The 26,263-nt window shown below is 39.2% G+C and overlaps 8 protein-coding genes across 8 annotated transcripts; 4 read left to right on the top strand and 4 right to left on the bottom strand.

Moving 5' to 3' along the window:
* Positions 1-648: 648 nt before the first annotated feature.
* On the top strand, positions 649-1,188 carry EAE97_009907 (uncharacterized protein; the record flags this gene model as incomplete). Its single annotated transcript, XM_038880422.1, has 1 exon — positions 649-1,188. One exon carries the CDS (start codon positions 649-651, stop codon positions 1,186-1,188), a length of 540 nt encoding a protein of 179 aa, XP_038728789.1.
* Positions 1,189-2,185: 997 nt separating this feature from the next.
* EAE97_009908 (uncharacterized protein) lies at positions 2,186-2,965 on the bottom strand (the record flags this gene model as incomplete). Its single annotated transcript, XM_038880423.1, has 1 exon — positions 2,186-2,965. One exon carries the CDS (start codon positions 2,963-2,965, stop codon positions 2,186-2,188), a length of 780 nt encoding a protein of 259 aa, XP_038728790.1.
* Positions 2,966-5,076: 2,111 nt separating this feature from the next.
* EAE97_009909 (uncharacterized protein) lies at positions 5,077-6,188 on the bottom strand (the record flags this gene model as incomplete). The annotated part of the gene is made up of 7 exons (XM_038880424.1): positions 5,077-5,107; positions 5,160-5,185; positions 5,237-5,627; positions 5,681-5,757; positions 5,811-5,853; positions 5,908-6,061; positions 6,179-6,188. The coding sequence occupies 7 exons, from the start codon at positions 6,186-6,188 to the stop codon at positions 5,077-5,079; spliced, it is 732 nt and encodes a 243-aa protein (XP_038728791.1).
* Positions 6,189-7,762: 1,574 nt separating this feature from the next.
* EAE97_009910 (uncharacterized protein) lies at positions 7,763-8,286 on the bottom strand (the record flags this gene model as incomplete). The annotated part of the gene is made up of 2 exons (XM_038880425.1): positions 7,763-8,207; positions 8,246-8,286. 2 exons carry the CDS (start codon positions 8,284-8,286, stop codon positions 7,763-7,765), a joined length of 486 nt encoding a protein of 161 aa, XP_038728792.1.
* A 715-nt stretch (positions 8,287-9,001) lies between these two features.
* On the top strand, positions 9,002-10,184 carry EAE97_009911 (uncharacterized protein; the record flags this gene model as incomplete). The annotated part of the gene is made up of 3 exons (XM_038880426.1): positions 9,002-9,565; positions 9,616-9,649; positions 9,703-10,184. The coding sequence occupies 3 exons, from the start codon at positions 9,002-9,004 to the stop codon at positions 10,182-10,184; spliced, it is 1,080 nt and encodes a 359-aa protein (XP_038728793.1).
* A 5,421-nt stretch (positions 10,185-15,605) lies between these two features.
* On the bottom strand, positions 15,606-20,679 carry EAE97_009912 (uncharacterized protein). Its single transcript, XM_038880427.1, has 6 exons — positions 19,803-20,679; positions 19,344-19,639; positions 18,560-19,283; positions 18,068-18,487; positions 16,760-18,006; positions 15,606-16,701 (listed from the first exon to the last, which is right to left on the bottom strand). Exons 2-6 carry the CDS (start codon positions 19,600-19,602, stop codon positions 16,343-16,345), a joined length of 3,009 nt encoding a protein of 1,002 aa, XP_038728794.1. The 5' UTR covers positions 19,603-19,639; positions 19,803-20,679; the 3' UTR covers positions 15,606-16,342.
* Positions 20,680-21,020: 341 nt separating this feature from the next.
* On the top strand, positions 21,021-22,518 carry EAE97_009913 (uncharacterized protein; the record flags this gene model as incomplete). The annotated part of the gene is made up of 4 exons (XM_038880428.1): positions 21,021-21,092; positions 21,157-21,213; positions 21,272-22,441; positions 22,492-22,518. 4 exons carry the CDS (start codon positions 21,021-21,023, stop codon positions 22,516-22,518), a joined length of 1,326 nt encoding a protein of 441 aa, XP_038728795.1.
* A 610-nt stretch (positions 22,519-23,128) lies between these two features.
* EAE97_009914 (uncharacterized protein) lies at positions 23,129-24,622 on the top strand (the record flags this gene model as incomplete). Its single annotated transcript, XM_038880429.1, has 2 exons — positions 23,129-23,337; positions 23,387-24,622. Exons 1-2 carry the CDS (start codon positions 23,248-23,250, stop codon positions 24,620-24,622), a joined length of 1,326 nt encoding a protein of 441 aa, XP_038728796.1. The 5' UTR covers positions 23,129-23,247.
* Positions 24,623-26,263: the final 1,641 nt, after the last annotated feature.

Genomic DNA, 26,263 nt, shown 5'->3' on the forward strand with positions numbered 1-26,263 from the left:
TCTGTATTACCTTTGTCAAATTTATACAAAGATGCTACCTACTACACGCTTCTCCAAAGAATTACTTCCCAAAGAACTCCATGACCAACAAAATGTAAATGAAACGATGACCCCCAGGCGGACCTCGCTTGGTGATTATGTCATGCAGTAACCTTAACGCAACCACAAAAAAAGCATTTTCGTTTTGAACTTTCAAGTACAGTGACAGTCTGCAAATTTTCGATCTCATTATCAGAATATTCAATAACTTCGAAATTTACCCTGGAAGCTTTCTGGCCATGTGGTCAAACATCCAGCCAATCCGAAGTGATAAACAAATTATGAAATTCCTGTTTTGAGTTCACCAGGTTCACTCGCTTGAGCCTATGATTGGTCATCTAAAAAGCCATCGTGAACTTCCCGTGCTGACATCACTCTCCGAGAAGAAAAATATTGATGAAGCATATTAGCACCATGTTTCCTTGAAATGAATGAGAATAAAATTTGCACATGAAAATTTTATGTATAAAAAGTCATCAGAAGAATTTTTCAAGCTCCTCGCGTTTCGTGTACAAAAATCGCTAAAGCTACATCAAATAATACCCAGTGTCTGACCCCACCATACAAACCCTATCAGTCCTCGAAGTCAAGTTCACCCCACTTTCCAGAATGGGTATTCCCTACAGTAAACAGATCCACTCCGCCTTCGACCAGTCGCAAATAATGATGCGGCGACTCCAAACCGAAGTCACACCTCTCGTCGCAGCGGGGTATCCACTAGTCGCATCCGGCTTTGAAGTCTTGAAGACGACAAAAAATATTGCCATACTATTAGCTGTAGTACAAGTTTATACGGCTCTTATGCTGACGGTCATCTTTGGGGTTGGCTGTATGTTATTGGTAACGATGAATCCGGATTTGGAATATGAGAGAAGCAGGATGATTAGTCCTGTTGTGAGAGGGGGAGTGGAATGGATTGAAAGATGGGGAGGGTGGGTGAATTGGGGTGTCAAGTTTGGGATTGTGTGTGGAGTGGCGGGGATGGGAGTGGGAATTTGGAAAGGGGAGAGAGCGGGAGAAATGGAAAGGGAGATGGTTGTTGAGGGAGAGAATGAGGAGACGGGGAGTGAAGACAAGGATGAGGAGGATGGAAGCGATGAAAAAGATGAAAAAGACAGAGTGGGTGATATGGATGATGTTGGGAAGTAGGAGGCCCATCCACACCATTTTTTTGAGTATCATGATTTTATGAAACCTCTTCGCAATTATGTTATTGGGGTTTTATCTCTCGGGGGGTGCGATACCACTTTATAGTGTAGGATTTGATGGAGTATTTGGGACCTGTTTTGAAAATTCTTATGAATTCCATGTATTTTTGTTATATTTTGGGAGTGATGCGAATACGATTTTGTCTGTATTTCGAAGCTCGAATAACAGAACTGATGCTAGTATACTCTTGTTACGTACATACTTGTGGATATTGCATATGAACCTACAACCCTCCCTCGACTACATACAATGCACCTGTGTGAACAGTTCTTGCCTCACTCTATGCCTAAAGATTTGTTTCATCTCTCTCGCAGGAATCCTTAATGGCCTCGCGATAATCTGTCTGAATTCTACCGTTGATCACTTTTCGTTGAATTTATCAGCAGGATATCCATAATTTTGTAACTTTAAACAGTGTTGTCAATATTATCCCCTGGCCAGATCAACCAGAGTGATAAATTAACCTTCTATCGCTCATTCAGATATATATCGCTATGCTCTCCAATACAGTGTCTGGAATGTCACTTCTAATTGCAAAAAGGGAGAAATTCTTCACATGTTTAAGCATATATGATCAAAAACTACCACTTCAAGAAGAGAGTCAATCGAAATTTATCGATAGTAGCGTCGAGTGCCTGGACGATTGTCATCACAAGGCCGAGAAAATGGATCGTAAACCAATTATTAAAATAAACGCGGTGTTATGATCCTTGGAACAAACTCCCCGCAGTAACTCAATCCTTCAGAATGAACACCGAAAATGTGTATCGTATGCTTGCCATCCAAATAACACCATAGAAACTTTATACTCTAAGACCCATCAACCCCATGCCTTCCTCCAAACACCTCCTTTCTCTCTCTCCCCCTGCCCCTTTCCTCTCATCTCCACTCCTGCGCTCAACCTTCAACTCTACGAGATGTTCTCCTAGGCGAAGGTTCACCGATCGCAGATGCAAGTCCCCGCATATCTCACTAATGGGAAACTTCCCCAAGACTTCGCCATAGCAGTAGCCCACTTGCCCTCCACCAAAGTCTTGAACTTGTCGACATAGTGTTCTTTAGGATGTTGCGTTCCCATAATTCCGAGCATAACTCGAGTTTCATTGCCATGGATACAGCAGTGCAAGTGTTCAACCAGGACGATAATCTCTTTAAGAGAAGTGTAATTCAACAAGACTGGTCGACGGCCAACACCGTAATTCAGACTCGAGAAATATTCATACGGAAGGGCAATGCGCTGGATCAAGTTTTTATTTTTGAAAGAACTAATGGTTGGTCCCGCTCTCTTGCCTGGCGATAAGTATTCTATCTTTGATTTACAGTGCAGAATATCGACTTCGGGGTTAAAGTACGCGCGGCCCATCGATTTGCTAGAGCTACCAGGAAGATGTGCTAGAGGTTGCTCTAAAAGTTTGTAGGTCTCTAACGCGTATTGTCGACTTGCCCTATTGATGAATAATGCTGTTGGAGGCTCAGCACGAACCATAACCTGGCCGTTAGCTGCAGCATGTGCAGCGGAATCTAGGTTTCTCTGCTCAGTCGTCTGGTCATCGATAGCGCTACGGACAGCAAAACTTGGATCGATTAAGACGCATGGCTGAAGGTTCAAGTCGAACATTCTCTGGCCAGGGAATGTAAACTTGAATATTGAGAATTGCATTTCGGTGGGGATCTTTTCCCATTCGCGCCTGGGTTTGAACTTGATGTTGAACTTCATTATCAAGCAAGGCTTAGCTAATGGATCAAGTTCAGATGCAGGTACTCTCAAGATGACCGTCTTTTCTTTGTGGGCCAGCTCCTCACGTTCCGCGCGTTCTCCTTGCTGGACGGCGCGACGTTTGTTTCAGGCTTCGATAGCCAATGATGAGGTAGGGCTAAAAATGGAAAGTTGATTGTTGGAATCTATTCTGTAAAGAAAGTATAAATTGACGGGTAATGGTGTGGATACAAACAAATATATTGGTAGTCAGAGTGTATTTGTAGTAATGAGACTTTGATAAGAAGTGGAAAACAATCTGGTCGAAAAGCAAAAGTAGTGAATGTCAGAAGTGCGAATTGATTTGTTCACAGATGTCTCTTGATCAAACTATTTTTGAAATGAAGAAGAACCAGATGAAGAAGTTGTTTTCAAGAGCGATCATTCTGGTCCTGAAATCCCTTTTAGAATTCATTCACAAAGTCTCTCTTCAAATCCTGTTCGAAACGGTCCTGAACAGCATATAACTACAGCAAAGACAACGATACATAGAGCCGTATCGAAGCGTAGCGATCTTCTTCTTTCCGTGCCTCAGGCCTTCATTTTCATCTAAATTAGCTCAATGCATCCTGTTATTGGTTGAGCCTGAGTGAATAGGTACCTAGTATACAGAAACTGAGTTGAATGTTATCAAGTGACTCACATTACAGCTGCTGTAAAGCCCGTACTGAGTTGTCTAGCACATCTATATCTCTGCGCTTCATATCTAGTCAAAGGCAATGTCATTAAGCTGAACCGTCAACAAAATCCTAGTATAGACGCTATTTTCTGTCTTTCCTGGGACTGCAATGAACATCGCGTTCAATGATTTATAAATGGTGAACAAGATTTCTTGAGACATACCGCTAGCATCAAAACCGTATTACTTCCTCTATGTCTCTGTACCGTCCCAGTCAGCAAAAATGAGATCAAAGCGTATCTCGCTGAAAGATGTCAGGATGGACCACGACTGATTACGACGGCACAACCTGATAGTAAGTTTTGTTGGCTAGGTAGCTTCAGATACATCCAAACGATCGTAGTTATTACCGAAAGCAGAGAATAGATAGCGAAATGATCATCGAGAGCCCTACCTACCCACAATTTCTGTTTTGTTCTTCTTATGGACTCCTGTTTGCCCTTACATGGGAATAGAGAGGGGACTTAAAGTACCATCAAGCAGAAATTCCATGAAGGTGACGAGACAGAGTACAAAACATAGTTATCTTGCAACCCTAACCGCCCTAGCTGGGACTCCCAACTCTCCATCTTCAAGCCACATCTATACGATCCACTGAGATCTTTCCGGCAAGGACACACACCCTTTATCTACTTTCATCTCACAAACATACTGCCTTCACAAGACCATACATACATACACATGGACCGGACAGTATCATTATCCGTATTCCCCATCAGCAAATCAGTGATTTGACATCCAGTCCAGAACTGCTCAGACCAAGCAAAACCGAGCGAACTCAACCTCAAGCAAGCAAAGATAAACGCCTCAGAATACACATTTCTCACGATCATCACCTTCACAGATTCATTTGTCTTCAAAACCTCAAAAAAAAAAACAGTTCATACTTCAATCAACTTATTTATTCTCCAATCATTTTGCCCCCTAAAAATACAAACGACGCCATTAGTGGTGTGGTGACCCAAGCCAAGTGACTTAAGCCAAAAGAAAAGTAAAGGTCACCACCTCCGATATTAGTTGAGTAACCTGAAGTCTTCCTACTGACGAGCTTGACCGCAAACTCCTGCTAAACGGTACATGGAAATGCAAACCCCAACCATGATTGATGCAGAAATGACGTTTTAGTATGCAGAATCCCATCACATATGCACATTGTGCCAATAAAAAGGAAAGGTATGAAGTAGAGAGCAGATGACTAATATGGACGTGGTCTCTGTTTCATCGGAGTTTCTCTGAAAGAGAATGCTTCGGGGATACGGAAATTTTGCGGGTGGGCTGGTTGCGTGGAGATTGCACACGAATCCAGAGATAAATGATCAGTTTGATCGGCTGGGAGATGTAGAATTTGCGAGAACCTGTTTCTTTGCTCGTTCATAAATGTGAGATGGCTCATTTATGATTCTTCTTCAGTCTTTTTGAAAACCCTATGATTACGTTAGCTTGGTATGTGAGAGGGGTCATGTGAAGGGGTCGCACAAATGTCTTTCATAGAAACTGAGCATCTGTTTTTCGTGTTAGCTGGAGACAATCAATTACATATCTTTGGACTCTACCTTCTGTGGGCAACGTTTGTAAACTTGGTGTAATGGGTGTTGTGACTTGGCTCCACCCTTCCATGTCAAGTATACAATAACTTCCGCATTAGGTCCTTCCATAGCTTCAATTGTGACAACATCATCCTCCCAACTTCCTGTTGGTGGTTTGAATGAAGTTGCTTCTCGGGATGCAGGTGGTGTCGAAGAGGCGGGGTGACCATTCTTTCTTGACCTCTTCCCGTTGGATTGAGGAGTACTAACACCAGTACTTGGGCGACCACGCTTCTTTGATTGCTTCTTTTCCGCTGCTTCAGCTGCCTCTGCTCTCTTCTCATTGTATTGTTCGATGAGTTGTTCTTTACCACCTACAGTCTCGAGGTATGCGTTCAGAATGTCTTGCGCAGTTTCCCTTAGAGATTCAATATCAGTCAAGTAATGGTAGAAGGATTAAGTGAAACTTACAAATTCTCTTCCGGCTCCCACGTCATATCTGACTTCTTTTCATAACCTTCCCACTTAACCTGGAACCTCAATACGCCCTTCACAAGTGTTAGAAATCTCCATCATAGCATTGAAAAATGGGTTCACCGACTTCCTCGTCAAAAGAATGCTTCAGAATCTTTTCAACGACATATCTGCCAGTGGGTTAGTAACTGAACGTCAACATTGCAAGTATAACCGTCGCATACTCATCTTCTGCTTGCTCCTCATCGCCTTCTTCATCCGACTCAACCTTTAACTCCTCTGCAGGCTCTGACTCTTCTTTCTTGCCCTTTCCCTTTACTGGTTTTTCAAATTCTTGTTCACTAGCATCGGAAACCGAACGCTCGTCATCGCTGATTTCTGTAGAAGGTGAGCGCAGACCACACAATTAAAACAAATCGAAAGATATAATTCATGTAAACCCAGCTAGACTGTATTTCCAAGACTCTGTGATGCGATGTGATTTGTGCGACTTACGAGGAGGCATTATTGCGACTAAGCTTCAAATATGCGCAAAATAGGTTGTGATCGTTTTCTGACACTTTCGAAACTCGATTGAAATATAAAAAAATCGAAATAGAAGACGAACTTCACTTATAATAGTTGGAAATGGATGCGCAGCTCCTTGAACGTGGTGAGGATTGAAAGAACTGTGGAATAATTAGAAGTGTGAAGGAGACGCGAATCTATCAAAAGATCAAGTTGCTTTGGTGACAAGTTCGTGTTTTCACCAATCATGAAATAGTGGATTAGATAGTCACGGGAAGATGCTGGTTGGAGCTCGGATTAACATCGGCCCGAGGGGGTAATTTAGATATCATTCTAAACGATCTCAATACTTTCAGATATCATCTTCAACACTACCAAAGAAATCCATTCATCAATGATACACAAGACATCTCAAGGGAAAATCAAAAACTCAAGCACACTCGATCTGAGCCAGATCAGTGAACAATATTTATTCCTGGTGATAGGAGAAGGGAAAGTGCGGGGTTTTCAGTCACATAGGGTAGAATTTTGGATGTGATTGTTTATTAGTTAACTCTTCTAGACTATCCAGGTTCTTATTTATTATACAAGACAAACAATGCAGTAATAGTAAGTTGAATACGAGCTTGCATTATCGACTTCCATACATATTTGATCTTTGTGGATCTCAAACACCAATTCCATCCTTTTATAATCGTCAAATTCCATGATGCTCAACCATGGTAGACTTCCCATCCAAAGGAAAACTACTAGCACTCATACCGTGATCAAAAGCTTGCCTAGTTTCCTCCCTACAATCAACCTCACATCCCTCGCCACCCCCTGAGTGCTTTTTCTGTCACCCTTCGGTTTCTTTAGCCCCTCCGCGATGTCCCCTTCTCTTCTTCCCCGCCCCAAAAACCTCACATTCTCTAGCTTCGTAAACGGACTCTGCATGTCTTACATGAATTTCATTCACGCATTAGGAATCCTACACTTACGTCTTCTCCCTAAATACTGAATCGTCGGAAACCCTATTTACTTGACTAAATCTGCACCAAGAAATTGTATAGAACAGACGTCGCACCTTCGACTTTGGGTTTATCGGTAACTTTGATCTAGGTTGTTGACGATTAATCTGTAGCGAATTGTGTTCGCGTTATATAATATCATAATCAATTAAAGGGTGGGCTTGTTTCGTATGCCGAATGCTGGTTTTTTCTATCGCTTGCCTATTTTGAGTCTTACCACAGGAAATCGATGATGGCGTTAAAAGTGATACGACTGGCAGGAATCATTTAGCCTTTTAGTGTTGAGAGAGGTGTGTCAACAATGTGTATTTCCAAGGGAGTGTGTCTGTCGGTGGTCTTATCACGTTTCCCCTCAAACCCAGCAGCACGAAGACTTTCGTCGTCCAATGTAACTCAGATCAGGCGTTCAGGTATAATTAATGGAACATTAAAAGTTCGATTTATTTCAAAGTCCGCTGGTAGGCCTTGTTCGTACTTTCTTTTCCCACTTTCATGATAGATGTAGAATATTGAAAATGGCCCTAAACCCTTCAGTGAAAGGCTCATGCGATGCATAGATTTGCTAATTCTCGGTACCTGTTGTACCTGTTTGATAGAACCATTTCAACCATATTTCACGCGCATGGACGCCGCATATAGCAACACGATGAATAATGAAAAGGTATACAACAACGATAATTTTCTGTTCGGTGGCAAGTCTCGCCTGTTCGATCCAATACTGAGCGTTGATGGTGATAGCACTTGAATCATGTACCTGCGCAGCTGGCTTAATTGGTGAACCCTTGCTTTCGTGACGTCTTTTAGCTCTCCCTTTGAGAAAAGCTTCGGGAAAGTCGACGGGTGGAGAGCTTGAAATAGAGACGATGGTTGCCAAAGAGAAGTTCCTCAATGACTCTGATGCATGAAATCCAAATAAAACAAATCTAATTAGAATCGGCTCACTTGAGCATTCGTTGGGCTTCTTGTCCCAAGCCTGGATATACACACGCACTGTATGGTGCGCATCACTGTGTGATGTTATTTGTGTGATTTTACATCCTCCCACCTCCCTGAAAGGCAGATATATTGGCTGACTTCATAAACCATTTTTATTCAATTGGAATACCTTCCCAGAGTAAAAATCTTGGCCAAGAAGGAGAGATGATGTGGTGGTAGTGGTAGACAGGATCTACAGAAAGGAATTTGACAAGAAATGGCTCTAATGTTTCGTCCTGTTACATTGCTTAAGACTATTTCGAATCCAATTTTCGTTCGAATCTCTCGATAAAACAAGAGATAGAGAAGAAACAAAGCGGTAGAAATCTTCACCTGAACTAGTCTAATTTCAGTGACGCTTTTGATTTCCAAGCTTCACTCCAGGTTGACTGGAGTACAGTTTAAGATCAACCCCAGCTTAGTCATCCATTAGTCTACCAGATCACGAGGTTTCCTGCCCAATTTGTGTTAAACCCTGACTTCTGCCTGGATAAAAGTGGGGTATTTCAGGCTACCTCCTCCATTGCCACATCTCACACGTCTCTCTCATTAAACATTTCACCTGGACATATAACAAACGAGGATTCATCACAGACTTCATGTTTTTCATGTTTCAATGAGAATTCCTTTCTCAAAAAGTATAAGTAGCTGAATGATTCTTTTTCGAAATTCAAACATCTCAATGATTCCTTTTCAATACTCCTCATACAAATATCTATTCTTGTCACGCTCAATCCTACAATTGTATCAATCATCATCTTACTCTACCACTCCTTTGAATTAACATTACACACTTCCTACAAGAAATTTTTTTCATCAATTCATTATGCCTCGCGCCAAACGTCCTGTGGTAGAAGTTGAAGAAGTCGAAGCAATCGATTGGAGTCAATATGTTGTCACTCACTTGAAAGCTGAACTCGAGCGTCGTCAACTCCCAAAGACTGGCAAAAAAGCAGATTTGGTAGCACGTCTTCAAGCATCTGATGAGGAAGTATTGGCCAATGAACCCGAAGCTCCTGTCCCACAACCTCCCCCTGCTGAAGCTGGTCCTTCGACCACTTCTGATGCACCACCGAAGAAAAAGAGAGCCAGGAAGGAAAAGAGCCCTGATGTTGTGATTGAAGGACAACTTGCATCTGATGTCGTCATCTATCAAAATGTTGATACTCGTACTGGAGAGACACGAGAGAGAGAATTTGTTGCAGAGCCTGATGCCAAGTTCAAAGATAAGGTCAAGCGAATTAAAAAGGAGCGTATGTTCATGTTGAACAGGAAGAAAGTTACTGAGATGAATGGAAGAGATCATGAGGATTTCGATATTGCGGGTAGTACCGGTAATATTTATCAAACCAAGATTGGACGTGTTCCAAGTTGTACCTGTATGGATGCCGTAAGTGGTACCATTTTCTCCTGCATGAATCAACACTGACCCAAAATCAGAGAATTCGTGGCCAAAAATGCAAGCATATTAACTGTAAGTATTTTCCCACTCCAATTATCATCTAGACATGAACTAAAAGATTATAGATGCCTTGATAATCATTTATAAGGCGCCCATGCATCTTTGCTACCAACAAGCATTCTTATCCCATGAACTGGAGCTCATCTGGGCCAACGCACCCGTCACCCGTGCACCAGACGGACACGACCCGACTGCTAGTCCCGAGGATGAGAGCAATTACAATGGCAAACGCAAACCCATCGAAGGCGAGTGTCCCATCTGTGTTTTCGATATGGATCCTGCGACCGAAGAGATCGTCTGGTGTAAAGCAGCCTGTGGTCAAAATTTCCACAAGGATTGTTTTGCTCAATGGAAAGCTAGTAAGCATGGCGGACCTGTCACTTGTGTTTATTGTCGTACTCCTTGGCAAGACGATGATGAACCTCCCAGACCTGTTCCAGGTAGTTTGGCTTCGCTGAAAGACTCCGCGCCTAAGGTGGGCAGTTATAAGAATATCGGACACATGGACATCTATTCTCAGGCTGCGACCGGAAAGAAAATGGGTTGATGTCGCTTCATGTCGAATCTTTTCCATACGGGAGGAGGATTTAAATGTGGACGTTGTTCAAAAAGGGTGGTCAATTTATACATGCATTCTCGCAGTGTGTTGCTACGGGAAAGGCGAATTACAGATGACTTGAGGAAACAAGGGGATAAATGTATTGCCGGATGTTACTACAGGATTTCCAACACGGAAGACACGATGTTGCGAATTTCTTTCAATTTTCTTGCAATTTACAATGTAAGAGGTCAGGGGTCTAATGATATACCCGTATCTATCTGCTGTATGTAGCTTTTTAAATCGAAATTATTTTGCTCATTTCACTAACGTGGTTTATTAGCATGTGGCTCATATCAGCATATAGCCCACTTCGAAAATGCACTAAAATCGAGGTTTTTTTAATATTTATATTTTAATAACTAATTATTATTTTGAAAGGAAAAATCACAAAAAATCATAATAAAAATAGAATATTTATAATGTTTAGATTTCTTTTTTAAATAATTCATTATAGCTCGAAATTGTTATATTTTGTATTACAAAATCTCTTTTTCTTTAATAACTTTCATAAATATCAGAATTTTGAAAAAAAATTAGATTTTTGAAATATTTGAAAAACAAGGTTCTATATAACGTAGTTTATCAGTGTGTGCACCATATCAGTGCGTGCACCACTTTTACCTCAATTTACACTTTCAAACCCATATTATTCAATAATAATTGAATTAATTGATTAAAACTATTCAGAATCTAATAATCTAAAATCTATTATATTATTTTGATAAATTCTTATATTGTAACCTATCTTTCCATATTTATTATAATATCGAATAAAAAATGCTTTCCTATTAGATTTATTCTTTTTTTAATACTTATTACATTGAATTTAAATATTAACCTCTTACTAAAATAATATATTAAAAACTTCTTGTTTAATAAATACTTCTCTTTAATATAATTAAATTTTTTTCACACATTAATATTTATTTAATATCTCATTCACTACTCGAAGTATATAAATCTCTATATTCAAAAATATATTTTTATAAATTAATTATTCTATAACGTAGTTTAACACCGAGTGGCCCATATCACCGAATGGCCCACTTCAAATACATACAAAATTCGTCTGTGCGTAACCGTGCACTTTCTTTATTTATCAATAGAATTTTTTGAAAATTGAATATATAAAATTTAATTATAAAAGTGTTATAAAAATCTAATCTTTTTTCGAAAATTCGAATTAATATAAGAATTATTATTAAAATAGATTTTTTGTAACGAAAATCGTGATATTTTCAATTTTTTATTGAATATAATAGAAATATTTATAAAAAAAATAGATTTCTAAAAAATTGAATTTTTATTATTATTTTATATTCTTTTGTTTTGCAAAAATAATGATTAGTTATTAAAATAGGAATATTCAAAAATGACCTATTTTGGTCTATTTTGAAGTGGGCTATTCGGTGATATGGGCCACTCGGTGTTAAACTACGTTATCTTTAGCTAAAATTAATATAATCTCAAATATAGATATAGGTGAATTTGATTAATAACAAGTTATTTGAGATTTAATTAATATTAATTAAAAAAAAGCTTTAATTGAATTGTAAAGGATTTGAAAAATTTATTAATCTAAATTGAAAAAGAAGGGAATAAATACGCAAATTTGAATATCTAATTTTAAAAATATAATTTTAGAATTAAATAGAATTAAATCTATTCCTCGAAATCCTGATTTTATATTTTAAGAAATAATTGATTTTTTATATATAATTTTAAAAGCTATAAAGAATTCAATCTTTGAAATATAATTAATATATATCTTAATAAATTTATTAATTTAATTATTATATAAATATTTTAGATTATTAAAATAGTCTATATTAAATAATTGAATTAAATAATTTGAATATGGTGATAAATATATATATTTAATATTATTCTTTTTATAATAATTTTGAAATAGTATTGATTTATAGCTTTTATACTTATTCAGCATTAATATTCGATATTTACTCTTTTTTTGATTTTTAATATACTTATCAAAATATTTCAATTATTTTAAATCTATCTTATTATTTGTTCATCCATTAGATATAGATTTAATAACCCAATCTGTAAAAAGATTGATTTTGATATATTAATTAAAAAGATAAATCTATTCTTAAATTATTAGAAATAGGGGAATAGTTTTATTCTTTTTATTTCTATATATTATTATTATAGTTCATTCTCGATTGCCTAATTATATTAATTTGTTTCTACCACATTTCTCAATATTAATAATAATTATTACTATATATATAATTTCTATTATAAAATCTATTTTATTAAAATTATAGAAATCTCTATCTAAAATATTATATTTCATTTATGTCACGATATACACGTGATCGCGTCCGATCGGGCTAGTGCGGCACTAAGCTCGAAGTCGATCGCATATATAGCTTGTAGTACACTCTTTTTAATTTTGTAGCTTTTAATTCTAAAATTGATCTCTAAATACTCATTAGGTTTGTTATATTATTAAAAGCTCTTTCAAATAAGAAATAGAATAATATCTATATATACTTATAAATAAAGCTTTTATACATATTCCACTTATTTCTATTTAGATATACTACTTTTGCTTTTTTGCTTATATATAAATCTTTTTGATTTTAATCAAAGATATTATCTCTTTTCTTATTCTTAATTTCTTAGCTATAAAGGTTGAAATCTTTTATATAATTAAGAAACTTTGTAATAAAATAATCTAATAATATAATAAAATCTTTTTTTTATATTCTTTAATTCTTAAATACTTTTCCATACTGTATATATTATCCCAATCGAAACTCTTTTTTTCTAATCCCGAAAAGTTCAGTGATAGCTTTTAGAAATTTGATATATAATTATCTTCGATCTAGGTAAAATTATAAGTAGATAATATTACAATTAATAATTCTATAGCTCAATTTTACTATATTTATCTCAATCTCAAATCTTATATACAAGCTATAGTACTACCTCAACTTTCTTCTTTTAATCAAAATGTTCCCTTAAATTATATAATAATCCTGAACCAATTCATATGTGTTTACAATAATCCGAATAAAATTCAAAAGGTCGAAAATAAATTATTCAATTTCAAATAAGAAACTGATTTTTTATATATTTATATTGTGAAATTCAAAAGAACTCTTTATAAAGCCAAAGGACAGAATTAGCTCAATTCGAATAAAATCTCAACCTTCTGTAATGAATTTAATATGATTTTTAGAAATCGTCTTTTTCAATAGCTTTTTCTTCCCTATTCTTATCCCGATTTTATTTAGATTATACAATAACTAACTATACAAATAATAAATAGATTCCTTATATTATTTCATTCTAATAAATCTAGAACTCCACACATACTACAGAATCCATTTTATTTTTAGAACTATAATCTAATGGATAATAGTAATCTTAATATTATTGGTATCTTTAATTTTCTTAAGACCTAAATCGATTCTATTCTAATTCTATTTTGTCTTTATATACCCAAGTTTTTCTTTACTGAAAGAACTTTGTTATACAAGTAAAACAAATGTGTTCAATATAGAAATACTTTTCATTAGATATAAATCTGCCTATTTAATTTATATTAAAATATTTGAAATTAAAAAGAGCCTATTACAACTGTAATCATTCCTACTAACTTTGATTATAATAACAATAATAATAAGGATCTAGGTAAGGTGATTAATAGTCGATATTTTAAAGATCGTTTGGAAGATATAAATGCTTCTTATAACACTTTCTAATTGGTTATTATACACTTAATATTTCGAAATGTTTTATATAAAAATAATAAAGAAAATGATAATATTAATAATGAGGAGGAGGATAATTATTAATTATATTTTATACTTAAATTATTTGTTTAAAGTGAGTTTAAGACAAACTCTTTAGAAGGGGGGGGTAGTATTATGATATACACATGATTGTGTTCGATTGGGTTAATACGGTATTAAGCTCGAAGCCGATCGTATATATAGCTTGTAGCATACTCTCTTTAATTCTGTAGCTTTTAATTCTAAGGTTGATCTCTAAACGCTCGTTGGGTTCGTCACAATTTATATATTTGTAATTAATTGAAACTATTTTTTAAAAAGCTTAGGATTCTTGTAAAAAGCTTTTTGAAAGTTATAAATATAATTAAAATATATTTTTAATTTTTTATATTATTTTATAAATCAATACGCCTAGAGCTTTTCAATAGCTTTTCCTTTTTTTGATTTGAAAATATGATTTACTATATTTTTTATTTTTTTAAATTTAGAAAAAAAACCTTTTGAATTTATATCAAGAATATATGAAATAATTACTTACTCTTTTATTTTAATAAATTTTAGATTCTGTAATCAAAATTCAGTTATAGGAGTTGTTTTATTTATTCTTTAAATAAATATTATATGTGTAATATTATATAGTTTAGTAATCTTTCGAATTAAGAGTTTTTTGTTTTTTTCAATAACTTTGATAGCTAAGAATATTCTCCCTTTTTTATTATTTAATTATATAATAAATAATTAATAAATTGTGTATTGAAATTGAAGAGTGTAAATTGAGGTAAAAGTGGTGCACGCACTGATATGGTGCATGCACTGATAAACTACGTTAATAAATTTTTGAAAAATTCTATTGACTAATAAAGAAAGTGCATGGTTACATACAGACGAATTTTGTATACAAAATGAAGTGGGCCACATGCTGATATGGGCCACATGCTGATAAACCACGTTACCTATTTCATCTACGATGTTTTTCGCTTCTGATTGTGTGGTAAAGTAATATGATATCATATCTTTGAAAATGTAATTACAGGTACGGGGGTACGATAGATATATCTGTGGAAAAGGAGGATTTTGGGATATACTAAAATCATATTTACTCTCTCTTGATGGTTAGAGAGATGTGAAGGCTTGGTGATTTCGGATTAGAAATTAGGAATTTGGATTGTGAAGGGAGGCGGGGGTGGAAGTGGTGGATGGAGATGGGAAGATATACGGTATATAGTATATATTATATGACTGAGGAAGGGAGAGAGGAATGGGGTTGAATAAGAAGAGAGGGGATTGGATTGCAAACGTCAGCAAGGTTACATTACATCGAAATACCTCATATTCACACCCTACCAAGTCCACAGCAACAAGCATAGCGTAGACAGGAGTGATTGGGTATCAAACGCGCGAGATGAAATCTCATACCATCATTTAGGTAGGTACCGAATTGTAAGGAGAATCTATCTCATTTCATCCATCCCATCCATTCCACATGTGTAATTAGCTTAATGGGCAATCACGAAGACCCATCTCAACTTTAAAAAAGAAAGTCATTTCATCACCAATGAATGCACGAATGGATGAATGAATCAATAAAGCAGAGGCAGATATCACATTATATCTCTCTAACTCGCGTGTATCTGATCTTTTTTCATTCTTCCAATCTTAAAGACAGATACATGTAAAATGAGATACATTTAACCTCGCAATTTATATTCCATTCCTCCAACTCACCTCCTCGATCCCTCCAGAATAGGTGCATTCATTTTTGCAATTTGTCCTTCATCTCCATCTCCATCTCCATTCCTTCCGTCCATCATTTAATAACAAGTACATGGAATTCTGCAATTTCTCTACCCACTGTCCTCACTTTCTTCACTCTTCGCGGGAACATCGTTAAAAATAAGTTCAAACAAACTGATACAAAAGGAGGAATAGAAAACGTGTGTATTGCAAGAAGCGAATTTTGGTAGTTGATAATGACAGGTGTGGTGGTAAATGTGCGTGAGCTTCGATTGAGACCAGTACAGCGATCGAGTCCGTCATACCGAGAGGACTGCAAGTTCTGGAGATCGCAAGGTGCATTGCGGATCGAGGCTGATTGCGCGTTTGAGAAGAGCAAAGGGAATTTCGAATCTACAGTGAACAGAATAATTGCTCCAAAGAAAAATGAAAGAAGTATTCTCGAAAAAAGTCGTACTTGGTCATTGTAGGTCGGCGCCAGATCGTAATCCGGATCCAAAAATGGAAGCAAATGATATTTTGGGGAAGGTAGCCAGATGAAGGTCGCTGCAGCAAAGCAAAGACGAGTTGGTGATGTGATTCAGTAAATCAGAGGCTCTGCATCACTCAAGCTTCAGAAATATCAGGCATTTCATTGACATAATACTCTCCTCTCTTCTCAGCTTCGCGCATCTCATTGGTGTTGTTATACCTGTTACGGCGTTGTAACAAGTCGGAAACTGGGCTTTGGTAACGTATTCCAGCTGGCTCGGAATCCCTACTCTCCGAACGGCGAGGTTCTTCATCAATCGCAGCGGTTGCACTTGACTCTATATCGTCTTCGACACGAGCTTGGACTTGCTCCCGGACAAGCTTCTCGAATTCGATCTCAAAGGCTTTGAGCTCCTCAAGCTCAGTTTTGAGCTTTCGACGTTTTGCACCAACTTCTGTGTTCTCTTCCATAAGCTCCCCACACGTCTTAGCACCTTTTTGGAAATTATCGTTAGCATCTCTCACTATAAAAGCGTAAAAAGAATAGCTTACCAGTATTAGGGTCACTGACACCAAGTCGGAAGTCGAGGAGGTTGTCAATCTTTTCTGTAACCTGACGAAAGAGACGGTTATTGATACTGATACACACACTATCTATAAATCTTTTTCCTGCCACAAAGTAATATCCTCTGATATATGCTGCGACATCGATTTCGTTCTGAAAGGGATCCTTATCCAGTTGCTCAGGTTTGACCAAATCCACAAGCCTCATAGTCTCCTGAAGAGTCGCCTTTTCCCCTTCAATCTCCTTTGTCTTTAATTTTGCGGGTTTGATATGAAGCTCCTTTTCGACAAACCGAATGGCACGGACTCTGTGACGAACTTTTTGAAGTTCGGCTTTCTCGGCTCGCTTTATCTTCTGTATATCTTCCTGATTCATGGTAAAGGGATTGTAGGTTTCAAGCTCATATATTTCATCGAGTGCCTCTGACTGCTGTTTCAATAACTCCTCAATCCATTCTCGGATATGTACAATCGATTTCCTGTACAAACCTGTTTGTCGGAACGGACCCAAGATTCTGTCCACACATTTCTCAATTTCAGTGCGTAATAAACCAATAACACCATGCAGCAGCTGTTGAACAGGCGCCTTCCAGTTGCGAACAGCATTTTGACAGAAATGTTTGTAGACCGGTGTATTAACCATGTCGGGCAGACCCATATAGGTGTAATTCTCTATTTGTCTGCGAATTTCGCCGATCGTGGTGAAGCCTCTGCCGTAATGTGAATGATGTTCAAATATGGTGTTCTTGAAAGGTTTTTGATGAGCGTGAGCAAATAGTCGAGAATTTTGTCGAGTTGGAGTCTCAGATTTAAGTACTGAAGTAGTAGAAGGAGGTTCATCGGATGTGTTTGACGTCCCTTCACTAGCCATCTGATCGTAGCTTCGTTTCCTAATGCCATGAGGTACAGGCACGAGCTTAGCTTCGCCATCATCGTTATCTAGATCGATTTGTTCAAAAAACAGTACATCTGATGGGTCTGAGACGGTGATTCGTGGCTTGTTGTGCAGTATCAGCTCATGGAACTGGCGAGAAAGTTTCGTCCATGATCCATGAAAAGTTATGTCAGATGTATTCTGCTCGCTATTCATCATTCTCTTGACTTCCTGGCTGAAATTATGCAGAAGACGGGAAACATGAAGTTGCACATTTTGATTGGGCAATTCGGGCAGGCCATCCAACTCACTTTTGATGGCAGCTTTACGCTTATGAACCTTTTTCTTGATATCCGGTAGGCTATACAAACATTATCAGCTCAGTTTTAGGGATTCAAAGCACAGCACAGCTTGTCACAAACCTTTTTCGGATTGATTCTGCAAGAAGTTCAGATAGCAATCTTTGTATCCTTGGGATCCCACATTTGTCTTGGTATTTAGACCATGTGCCTTGCCACAATGCATTGTTATCGAAGAAAGACTTCTCGTTTTTACATGCTTGAACATGATAATCGAGACCGTTCGATCGGAAGTCCGGTCCAGGCTGTCGGGTGACGCGCCATCCATGGCCTAAACGGTGCTCTTCTTCATTTAGAATTTTCTCCCAATCACTGGTACCACCAGTCCCATCCTTCTCCACAAGTGTATCCGGCTTCGTTAAGACGCCCATGCAACGATCAGTTGCATGTTCTTCTTCAATGAGAGATTTCGCCTTGGATAAAACTGCTTCTACAGACATGGTCATAACAAAGATGATCAGAGTATTGGGAGTTCGTATGTATCTGCAAAACGTTAGAAATGTTCTACCTGGTAAATATTTGATAGACTAATTTAAGGAAAGAGCAGCAACTCACTTCTTGGCAATGTTTTCAAAGACCTTGATGAGATATCTTTGATCAGCATTGGGAGTATTAGCGATGATACCGGGAAGGTCGAAGAAAGATAGTGTAGGGAGATTTGGACCAGAGATCTCGACTTTTACAACATTCGGGGTAACTTCAGCCTCGGTCGTAGTGTTGTTGTTGAGAAAATGTCCTCCTTTTCCTGGGATGAACTGGTCGTAGTCCTGGTTGTGATTTAGAAGAGCAATCTGAGCCCATTTCATCGCGTTCTCTAGCTTTGACTTCTCCGTGATCCTGATGAACTCTTTCGTGACAAGCTCTTGCTCGAACCAAGGAGGGAATGGATTATTCTTCGTGGCCTCTTTATCTTTGATTGGATTTTTTGGTTTCCGATATCCGAACTTTTGGCGAAGTGAGATTGTGCATGACCAAGTGTCTGCTGGCTTAGTTATGATGTTGGCAGGACATCTTGTACAGCAGCCACTGTTCGTAGGTAGGGACATCTCTGATAATCGGCCAATGAGGGATGATTTGCCAGCACTTTGATCTCCAATGACGATAATCTTTGGAAGATCAACAACATGCTCAACGTCGTAATTTCCCAATTGACTGAGAGAGTCAATCAAAATTTGAGGATTCATACCTATCAAATGAAGACCTTTCATACCATCGAGGCTTGGAGTTGTGTCACGGGTGCCAGGTTCTTGGTAGGCGGAAAGGTATCGGTGATGGGAATCTATGTAGAGAAAATATGATTAGTGCAGACTCAAAGTTAGGATTTGGTATGATAATTCACCGCTATAATGGGAAGCTCGGCGACCCTGATCAGTGTCAATTTGATGATGTGGATTTGAAGACAGGTGGTATTCTCTGGTGCCTTTAGAGGTCTGATGAGGCGTATGTCTACGTGAGAGCTCTTGTTTGATTGTACGAGGAGTGGGCGAGATCGTTGTGCTGTGAGGGCTTGTCGAAACTCTCGTTCTAGTAGGACTGGATGATTGATTGTTCGTTGAAGTGAGGTTTTCTCTCTGCTTTCTCGTAGCCCGGTAAGCCATGGTGAAGATGAATTATATGAATCTTGCTAGTGTTGTCCTGCACGAGTTATGTATCAGCGACTGCATAGATCGATGAACTCAGAGGCATACAAAGTTTCAAGATCGTGCTATGCTGCATCTCATACATGTGAAGATCAAAAATTGGAATGCTACACCGTGCAAAAGTAAGAGCTAGAAGCATCAAACGGAATCTTACAAACCAAAAGTAAAAGAATGTTCCATGAGATTTAAGATCATTCCACCTCAGAATCAGCCAGCAGAACGCAGTGAGAATCGCGGGAGAGGATGGTTGCAAGGCAGCAACTTGGAATTGTATACAGAAAGAGAATGATGGCGAGTAAGTTCGAAATTACTGCAAATAGCTTTGCAGAAGTCAACGCCGACTTACTAGGTAATTCAAGGAACAAAATTTAGTTAGAGAGAATGTTGAAGATGGAAGGGAAATAGAAGGAATTAATTCTCAAGATACGCGAGCGTGACCGCGTAGAGTGTTTGCATATGGTCTGAAGGGCAAAAAGAATATAGCGAATGAGAGGTACAAAAATGTGAGAGAGAACGATGGATTCGAAATTAAAGGCTTGGGAATCGCCGATCAGAGAAACTGAATAGCCTCAATTCTATAGACTGTTTTTGTTTCTATTTGATATCACTTTGGCGGACTTCAGACGACTATCAGATTTGTATGGCCCTCTCTGCCAAAACTGATAGATATCTATAAAAATTGCAAAGAATGGCCAAATCTATTTTACAAACACTAGATAATCTGATAGAACTTCAGATATGCAGCTGTACCATTTGGATAGCCCTTGATCCAGAAGCCATTACCAGTTTGGGAGATTCAAGCAGATTTAAGTGATGTTTGGACTCAAAATTGACAGACTTCAGTCCAACCACCCCGCGGTCACGGGTAGTTGAGTCTTGATCCATGTTAATGTGATGCGCCTATCCAATGAAATAGATTGTGGTAGTTAGGATTCTTGAATTTGCTTCTTCGACTCGACTTCTCACATTGACCGAACGGGAAGCTCTCTTTCCTGTAGCTGTATGATCGAGTTTCAACATAGAATGTTGTGAGTGAGGTGTGATAATGATTCGTAAACTTGAAGTCTGACTGAAGTGAAAATATCTCGCTCGAATGAGGGGAAAGAGAGTGGAGTCACGAGCTGCGTACTCGCTGGCTGCTGGCTTATCCTCTTATCTTCACATGACTTGTGTATGATTTATGTATGATGTGCACGTGCACGGACCATTGAGGCCCCTAATTCCAACGGAACAAGCCATACTATTGAAATTCCACAGCTCTAGAGCCAATGCCAGGTGTTCATGTTCACGTTCATGTTCACGTTCATGTTAATTTTGCAGAATTATATTGAAAAACATCCATAAAAAAAATATCCTCACCACTTCAATCATTCGAAATGTCCTTACAAATCCCACAGAGAGCAAGACCAGGTAGTGCTGCTCAAGCAGCAACAAAGGCTGTTATTCTGGTAATTCTACATTCATGAAAGTGTGCAAATGCGCAAGGAAGAAGGCTGATGCTGAGGCTACTAGGTTGGTGGACCATCCAGAGGAACCCGCTTTAGACCATTGTCCTTGGATCTTCCAAAGGTATATATACAATTACATCCTTTTCTTTCGATATTTGGCTGATTCTCATTACCTATAGCCACTCTTCGAAGTCGCTGGTCATCCCATTGTTTGGCACTGTCTCACCGCCATCGCAAAAGTCCCCTCCATCGAAGAAGTATGCATGATCGGTTACTACGACGAATCCGTTTTCCGCGATTTCATCAAGGATGCCGCACACGAATTCCCTCAAATTAAGATCGTTTACCTTAGAGAATACCAAGCGTTGGGAACTGCCGGAGGTCTATACCATTTCAGAGATGCTATCCTCAAGGGGCGACCAGAACGTTTCTTCGTTCTTAACGCAGATGTCTGCTGTTCATTCCCATTGAATGATATGCTTAAGTTGTTCGAAGATAGAGATGCTGAAGCTGTCATTCTTGGTACCCGTGTCAGTGAAGATGCTGCCAGCAACTTTGGTTGCATCGTTTCCGATTCGCACTCCCGCCGAGTTCTTCATTATGTTGAGAAGCCAGAATCGCACATCTCGAACTTGATCAACTGCGGTGTTTATCTCTTCGCAACCGAATGCATCTTCCCTTCCATCAGAACTGCCATCAAGCGCCGTACCGATCGTCCACGTCTCGTTTCCTACCCATCCTCCGAGAACCTCGAGTCCTCATTCTTCCAAGATGATGAAGATGTACAAAAGAATGAAGTCCTTAGATTGGAACAAGATATTCTGAGTGATCTTGCCGACAGCAAACAATTTTTCGTTTATGAGACCAAGGATTTCTGGAGACAAATCAAAACCGCTGGCTCTGCTATTCCAGCTAACGCCTTATACCTCCAGAAGGCATCGCAAACTGGTTCTAAGGAATTGGCCAAACCATCTGCCAATATCCTCGGACCAGTATTCATCCATCCAACTGCACATGTCGACCCAACCGCCAAACTTGGACCTAATGTGTCAATCGGTCCTCGTGCTGTTATTGGCCCTGGTGTCAGAGTAAAGGAGTCTATTGTCTTGGAAGATGCTGAAATTAAGCATGACGCTTGTGTTCTGTACTCAATTATTGGATGGAACAGTAGAGTTGGTGCTTGGGCTCGTGTTGAGGGAACTCCTACACCAGCTAATAGCCATACTACCAGCATAATCAAGAATGGTGTCAAGGTTCAAAGTATTACTATCTTGGGTAAGGAGTGTGGTGTTGGTGATGAAGTTCGTGTGCAGAACTGTGTCTGTTTGCCATTCAAGGAGTTGAAGAGAGTACGTTTTTCCATTCTGTGGTACTCCCGTATTTTCACTAACAAAAACAGGATGTTTCCAACGAAGTCATCATGTAATGGATTGCTGGGGTGTATGTGCTCAAAGGAATTTACAATTAATACTATGGCGTTTTTACTCAAGTTTTCTACTCACCGCTGTCCGTGACAATCTAAAAGAGAATGGCTCCGATCAAAGATCAAAATATATTTTGGTTAACTCAATTTCATCTTCCGAAAACATTGTGCCCAAATGCTCGGAATGTAGAGTCCTGATCGTTTTCAATGTGTATGTCGGACAATACTCGGCTCGGTAGCACAGGAATGTATCGGGCATCTCACGGGAAGATGCCAAGTCAATTTACTATTTCCATAACAGCCTTTTCTTCTTTCATCAAAAAGTATTGGTCACTGCAGCAAGATTACTAACCCTCAATACAACATACCGGAATGGACGAAATATTTCCAATCAATCCCGATTGTTTACAGCTGTGGTACGATGAATTAAATCCAACAAATAACAGGGGTACATTAGGAGGCATTTTGGTAGACTAGAGCTGTACGATGCCGAAAAGAGACCTCAAACAGAATGCGAGTTTGTTATTCATCAAAGTCTAGAGCATGCATGGAAGATTGGCGTGATGTTATACGACGATGTATCATGTAGGTGCGGGGAGAAATACTTCTTTGTATGGAGGTGAATATTTAAGGTCGACAAAGTTCTCAGTGTTTTGCAACCAACATACAAAGTTCAATCTGTTCAGTCTTCAATAACAATCTTACAAATTACAACAATAACAGCAAAGAACTATGTCAACACCAACACCTCATCCCCAACATGGTGTTCCGTGTGGTACCAGTACTCCACGACCAGGTCTTCTTAACACACCTGCACCTGGTGTACGTCGTCCAAGCACTCTCAAAATAATAGACTATTAACATCATCTAGGTCCCATTTTACACCCCTCTCCAAAGCCCTCCCTCAGGAACAGCCCTTCATCCCACCCCTTCAACGCCCAAACTCTTCACCCCTCTCAATATCCGCTCTCTCACTCTCCAAAATCGTATCATGCTCTCTCCAATGTGTCAATACTCCGCTTCCAACGGCCACTTTACTCCCTGGCACATGGCTCACCTAGGCGGCATTATCTCCCGGGGCCCAGGTCTCTCAATGGTAGAAGCTACCGCCGTTTTACCTGAAGGAAGAATCACTCCTGAAGACAGCGGATTATGGCTAGACTCTCAAGGCGACAAACTAAAAGAAGCTGTGCAATTCGCACATTCCCAGGGCCAATTAATCGGAATTCAATTGAGCCACGCAGGGCGTAAAGCAAGCATGGCAGCCCCATGGCTCGATCGCGCCGCTGTCGCAACAGAGGACGCAGGCGGATGGCCCACCAAAGTCAAAGGGCCCAGCGCTCTTCCCTTTGACGAACACCATTGCACGCCTTCGGCCATGACACTTGAAGATATCCAAGAATTTAAAGATGCATGGGCCGCTTCGGTTAAACGCGCACTGAGAGCTGGATTTGATGTTATCGAAATCCATAATGCGCATGGGTATCTGCTTCACGAATTTGTGTCTCCGGTATCGAATAAGCGGAATGATGTATATGGAGGAAGTTTTGAAAATCGCATTCGTCTCACGCTTGAGATTGTGGAACTCACGCGCAGTATTATTCCCGAGGCAATGCCGCTTTTTTTGCGGATTAGCGCGACGGATTGGTTGGATTATGAGGGCTTTGAGGGGGAGAGTTGGACGGTGAAGGATTCGGCAAGGTTGGCGGGGATATTGGCGGATAGGGGGGTGGATTTGATGGATGTTTCTTCGGGGGCGAATCATCCGATGCAGAAGATTACGGCGGGGTTGGGGTATCAGGCGCCGTTTGCGAAGGAGATTAAGAGGGCGGTGGGGGAGAGAATGTTGGTTGGATCGGTGGGGATGATTGGGAGTGGAAGGCAGGCAGAGGGGTTGTTAAGTGGGAGGGGTGGGGAGAGGGGTGTGGATATGGATGTGAATGATGAGGGAGAGGGCGAGGGGACGGAATTGGATTTGGTGATTGTAGCGAGGGGGTTCCAGAAAAATCCCGGGTTGGTGTGGGAGTGGGCCGAGGAGTTGGGAGTCAGGATTATGGTGGCGCATCAGATGAGGTGGGGGTTTAGGGGGAAGGCGGGGGGACATTAGAGGGGAGTTGATGATTTGATTGGGGTTGGTGGAAGGGGGTTGAGCGAGAAGGAGAGTTGATACTTATGGAATTGAGATCTGCGGTTACTTCTTTACTTACGTATACGAACAATTCATTCTACAAAGATTAACGATTCTTATATTTCTTCCCTTCCCTTCCATTCCCATCTCTTCTCTTTCTCGATTATCTCCGGATATTCGTATCCTTCTTTTGAAGTTGCGCTCTGCATTCCTATCACAGCATTCACAATCGGTTCAAATCACGCACCGGTGAAATACTACTATCAATTTCCAAGTTTCGATCTTTCTCAATATAAGATTAGATTGTCTAGTATTCTTACTATACTTAGGTATAGTCAAACACCATATCATTTCATCTCTCATCTCACATCTCATCATCTCACTCCTTCCTTCTAAACCAGTAGTCACACCAGCAGTGTATGAACCGTGAATAATCATTTTCTTCTTACATCCTCACATTCCCCATTCCATCATAGATTAATATGCAAGACATCAAAAACAAAACTTCTTAAATTGGGGGTATCATTTCAAGTAATAGACAGGAGCCAATATTTGGTATCTTTTTCCTTCTTTTGCCGAATTCTCCCTATTTTTTGACCGGCTCATTTTCTCTTTGCGATTTCCGTTCATTGATTTTCATAGAAAGATACATATAGCCGCAGGTACATTGAATCTTCATAGGCTTCAATATACCTAACCCGGGAGCCTGTTCAGACTCATCCACACTGGCTTATCTCTAACGAGCTTTCTCAGCAAGCAAATCATTCTTTTCTTCATCATCATTCCAAACCCAAACAGAACTGTAGCAAACCAATGCAAAAAATCCCGCATCACATGCATGTACCTCTGACATGTGCATCTTTTCGCAATCCAACAATGTTTCATCTATCGTAACAGTAGAGCAAAGATCTCAGACAACAAATTTGAGTTTGTAGACTCTCGATGTTAATGTGAAGTGAGACAAGACCATACATAAAGCAGTCCCAAGAATTACTTTTTACTTTATGAAAACTCTAATCCGCACTCCAAAGTATCCTCATACTAATTGATGTATTTGCAATAGAAAAATATCATATCATCCATCGTCCAATATCATCGATACTTTACTGCTATGCTAAAACCCCGCGTTTTCCACTTCACCACGGATACTCATCACGGGGATACAAATCTGTAGCACAACCTTATATAAAGCTTATTACATACCAAAAAATGGCATACAGATGAGACAAGACGAGGAAAACATGGCAGTTTGCAAGTGCGGGGATCTCGTATCACACACGAAAGAAACTTTTCTCCGCATCGCTAAGAATGTCAAAGTGCACTATGTCGCCATATCCCAGTTTTTCTAACTTTGAATTTATGCGTACGAGATACTTGATCGATGTACATGAGGGGTAGAAATGTATTGACGTGCACGAATGCTTCTTCCCCTCGGAACGATTCTCGCTTATTTTCTGTCGACGGTGCAGCGAAGTGACTTGCATTAAACGTGGGCAGATCTGGAAAGTATAGCTTTCACTTGATCAGGTGAACTAAATCCCACAGTTGTATTACTGCTGATATCTTTACGATTTGTGCATTGTGCATTAAAGCTCACTAGCGTTTCCTCATATCACCAAG

The sequence above is a fragment of the Botrytis byssoidea genome, assembly GCF_014898295.1.
Source record: "Botrytis byssoidea strain MUCL 94 chromosome Unknown BBYS_024, whole genome shotgun sequence".
In the NCBI taxonomy this organism is placed as follows: Eukaryota; Fungi; Ascomycota; class Leotiomycetes; order Helotiales; family Sclerotiniaceae; genus Botrytis; species Botrytis byssoidea.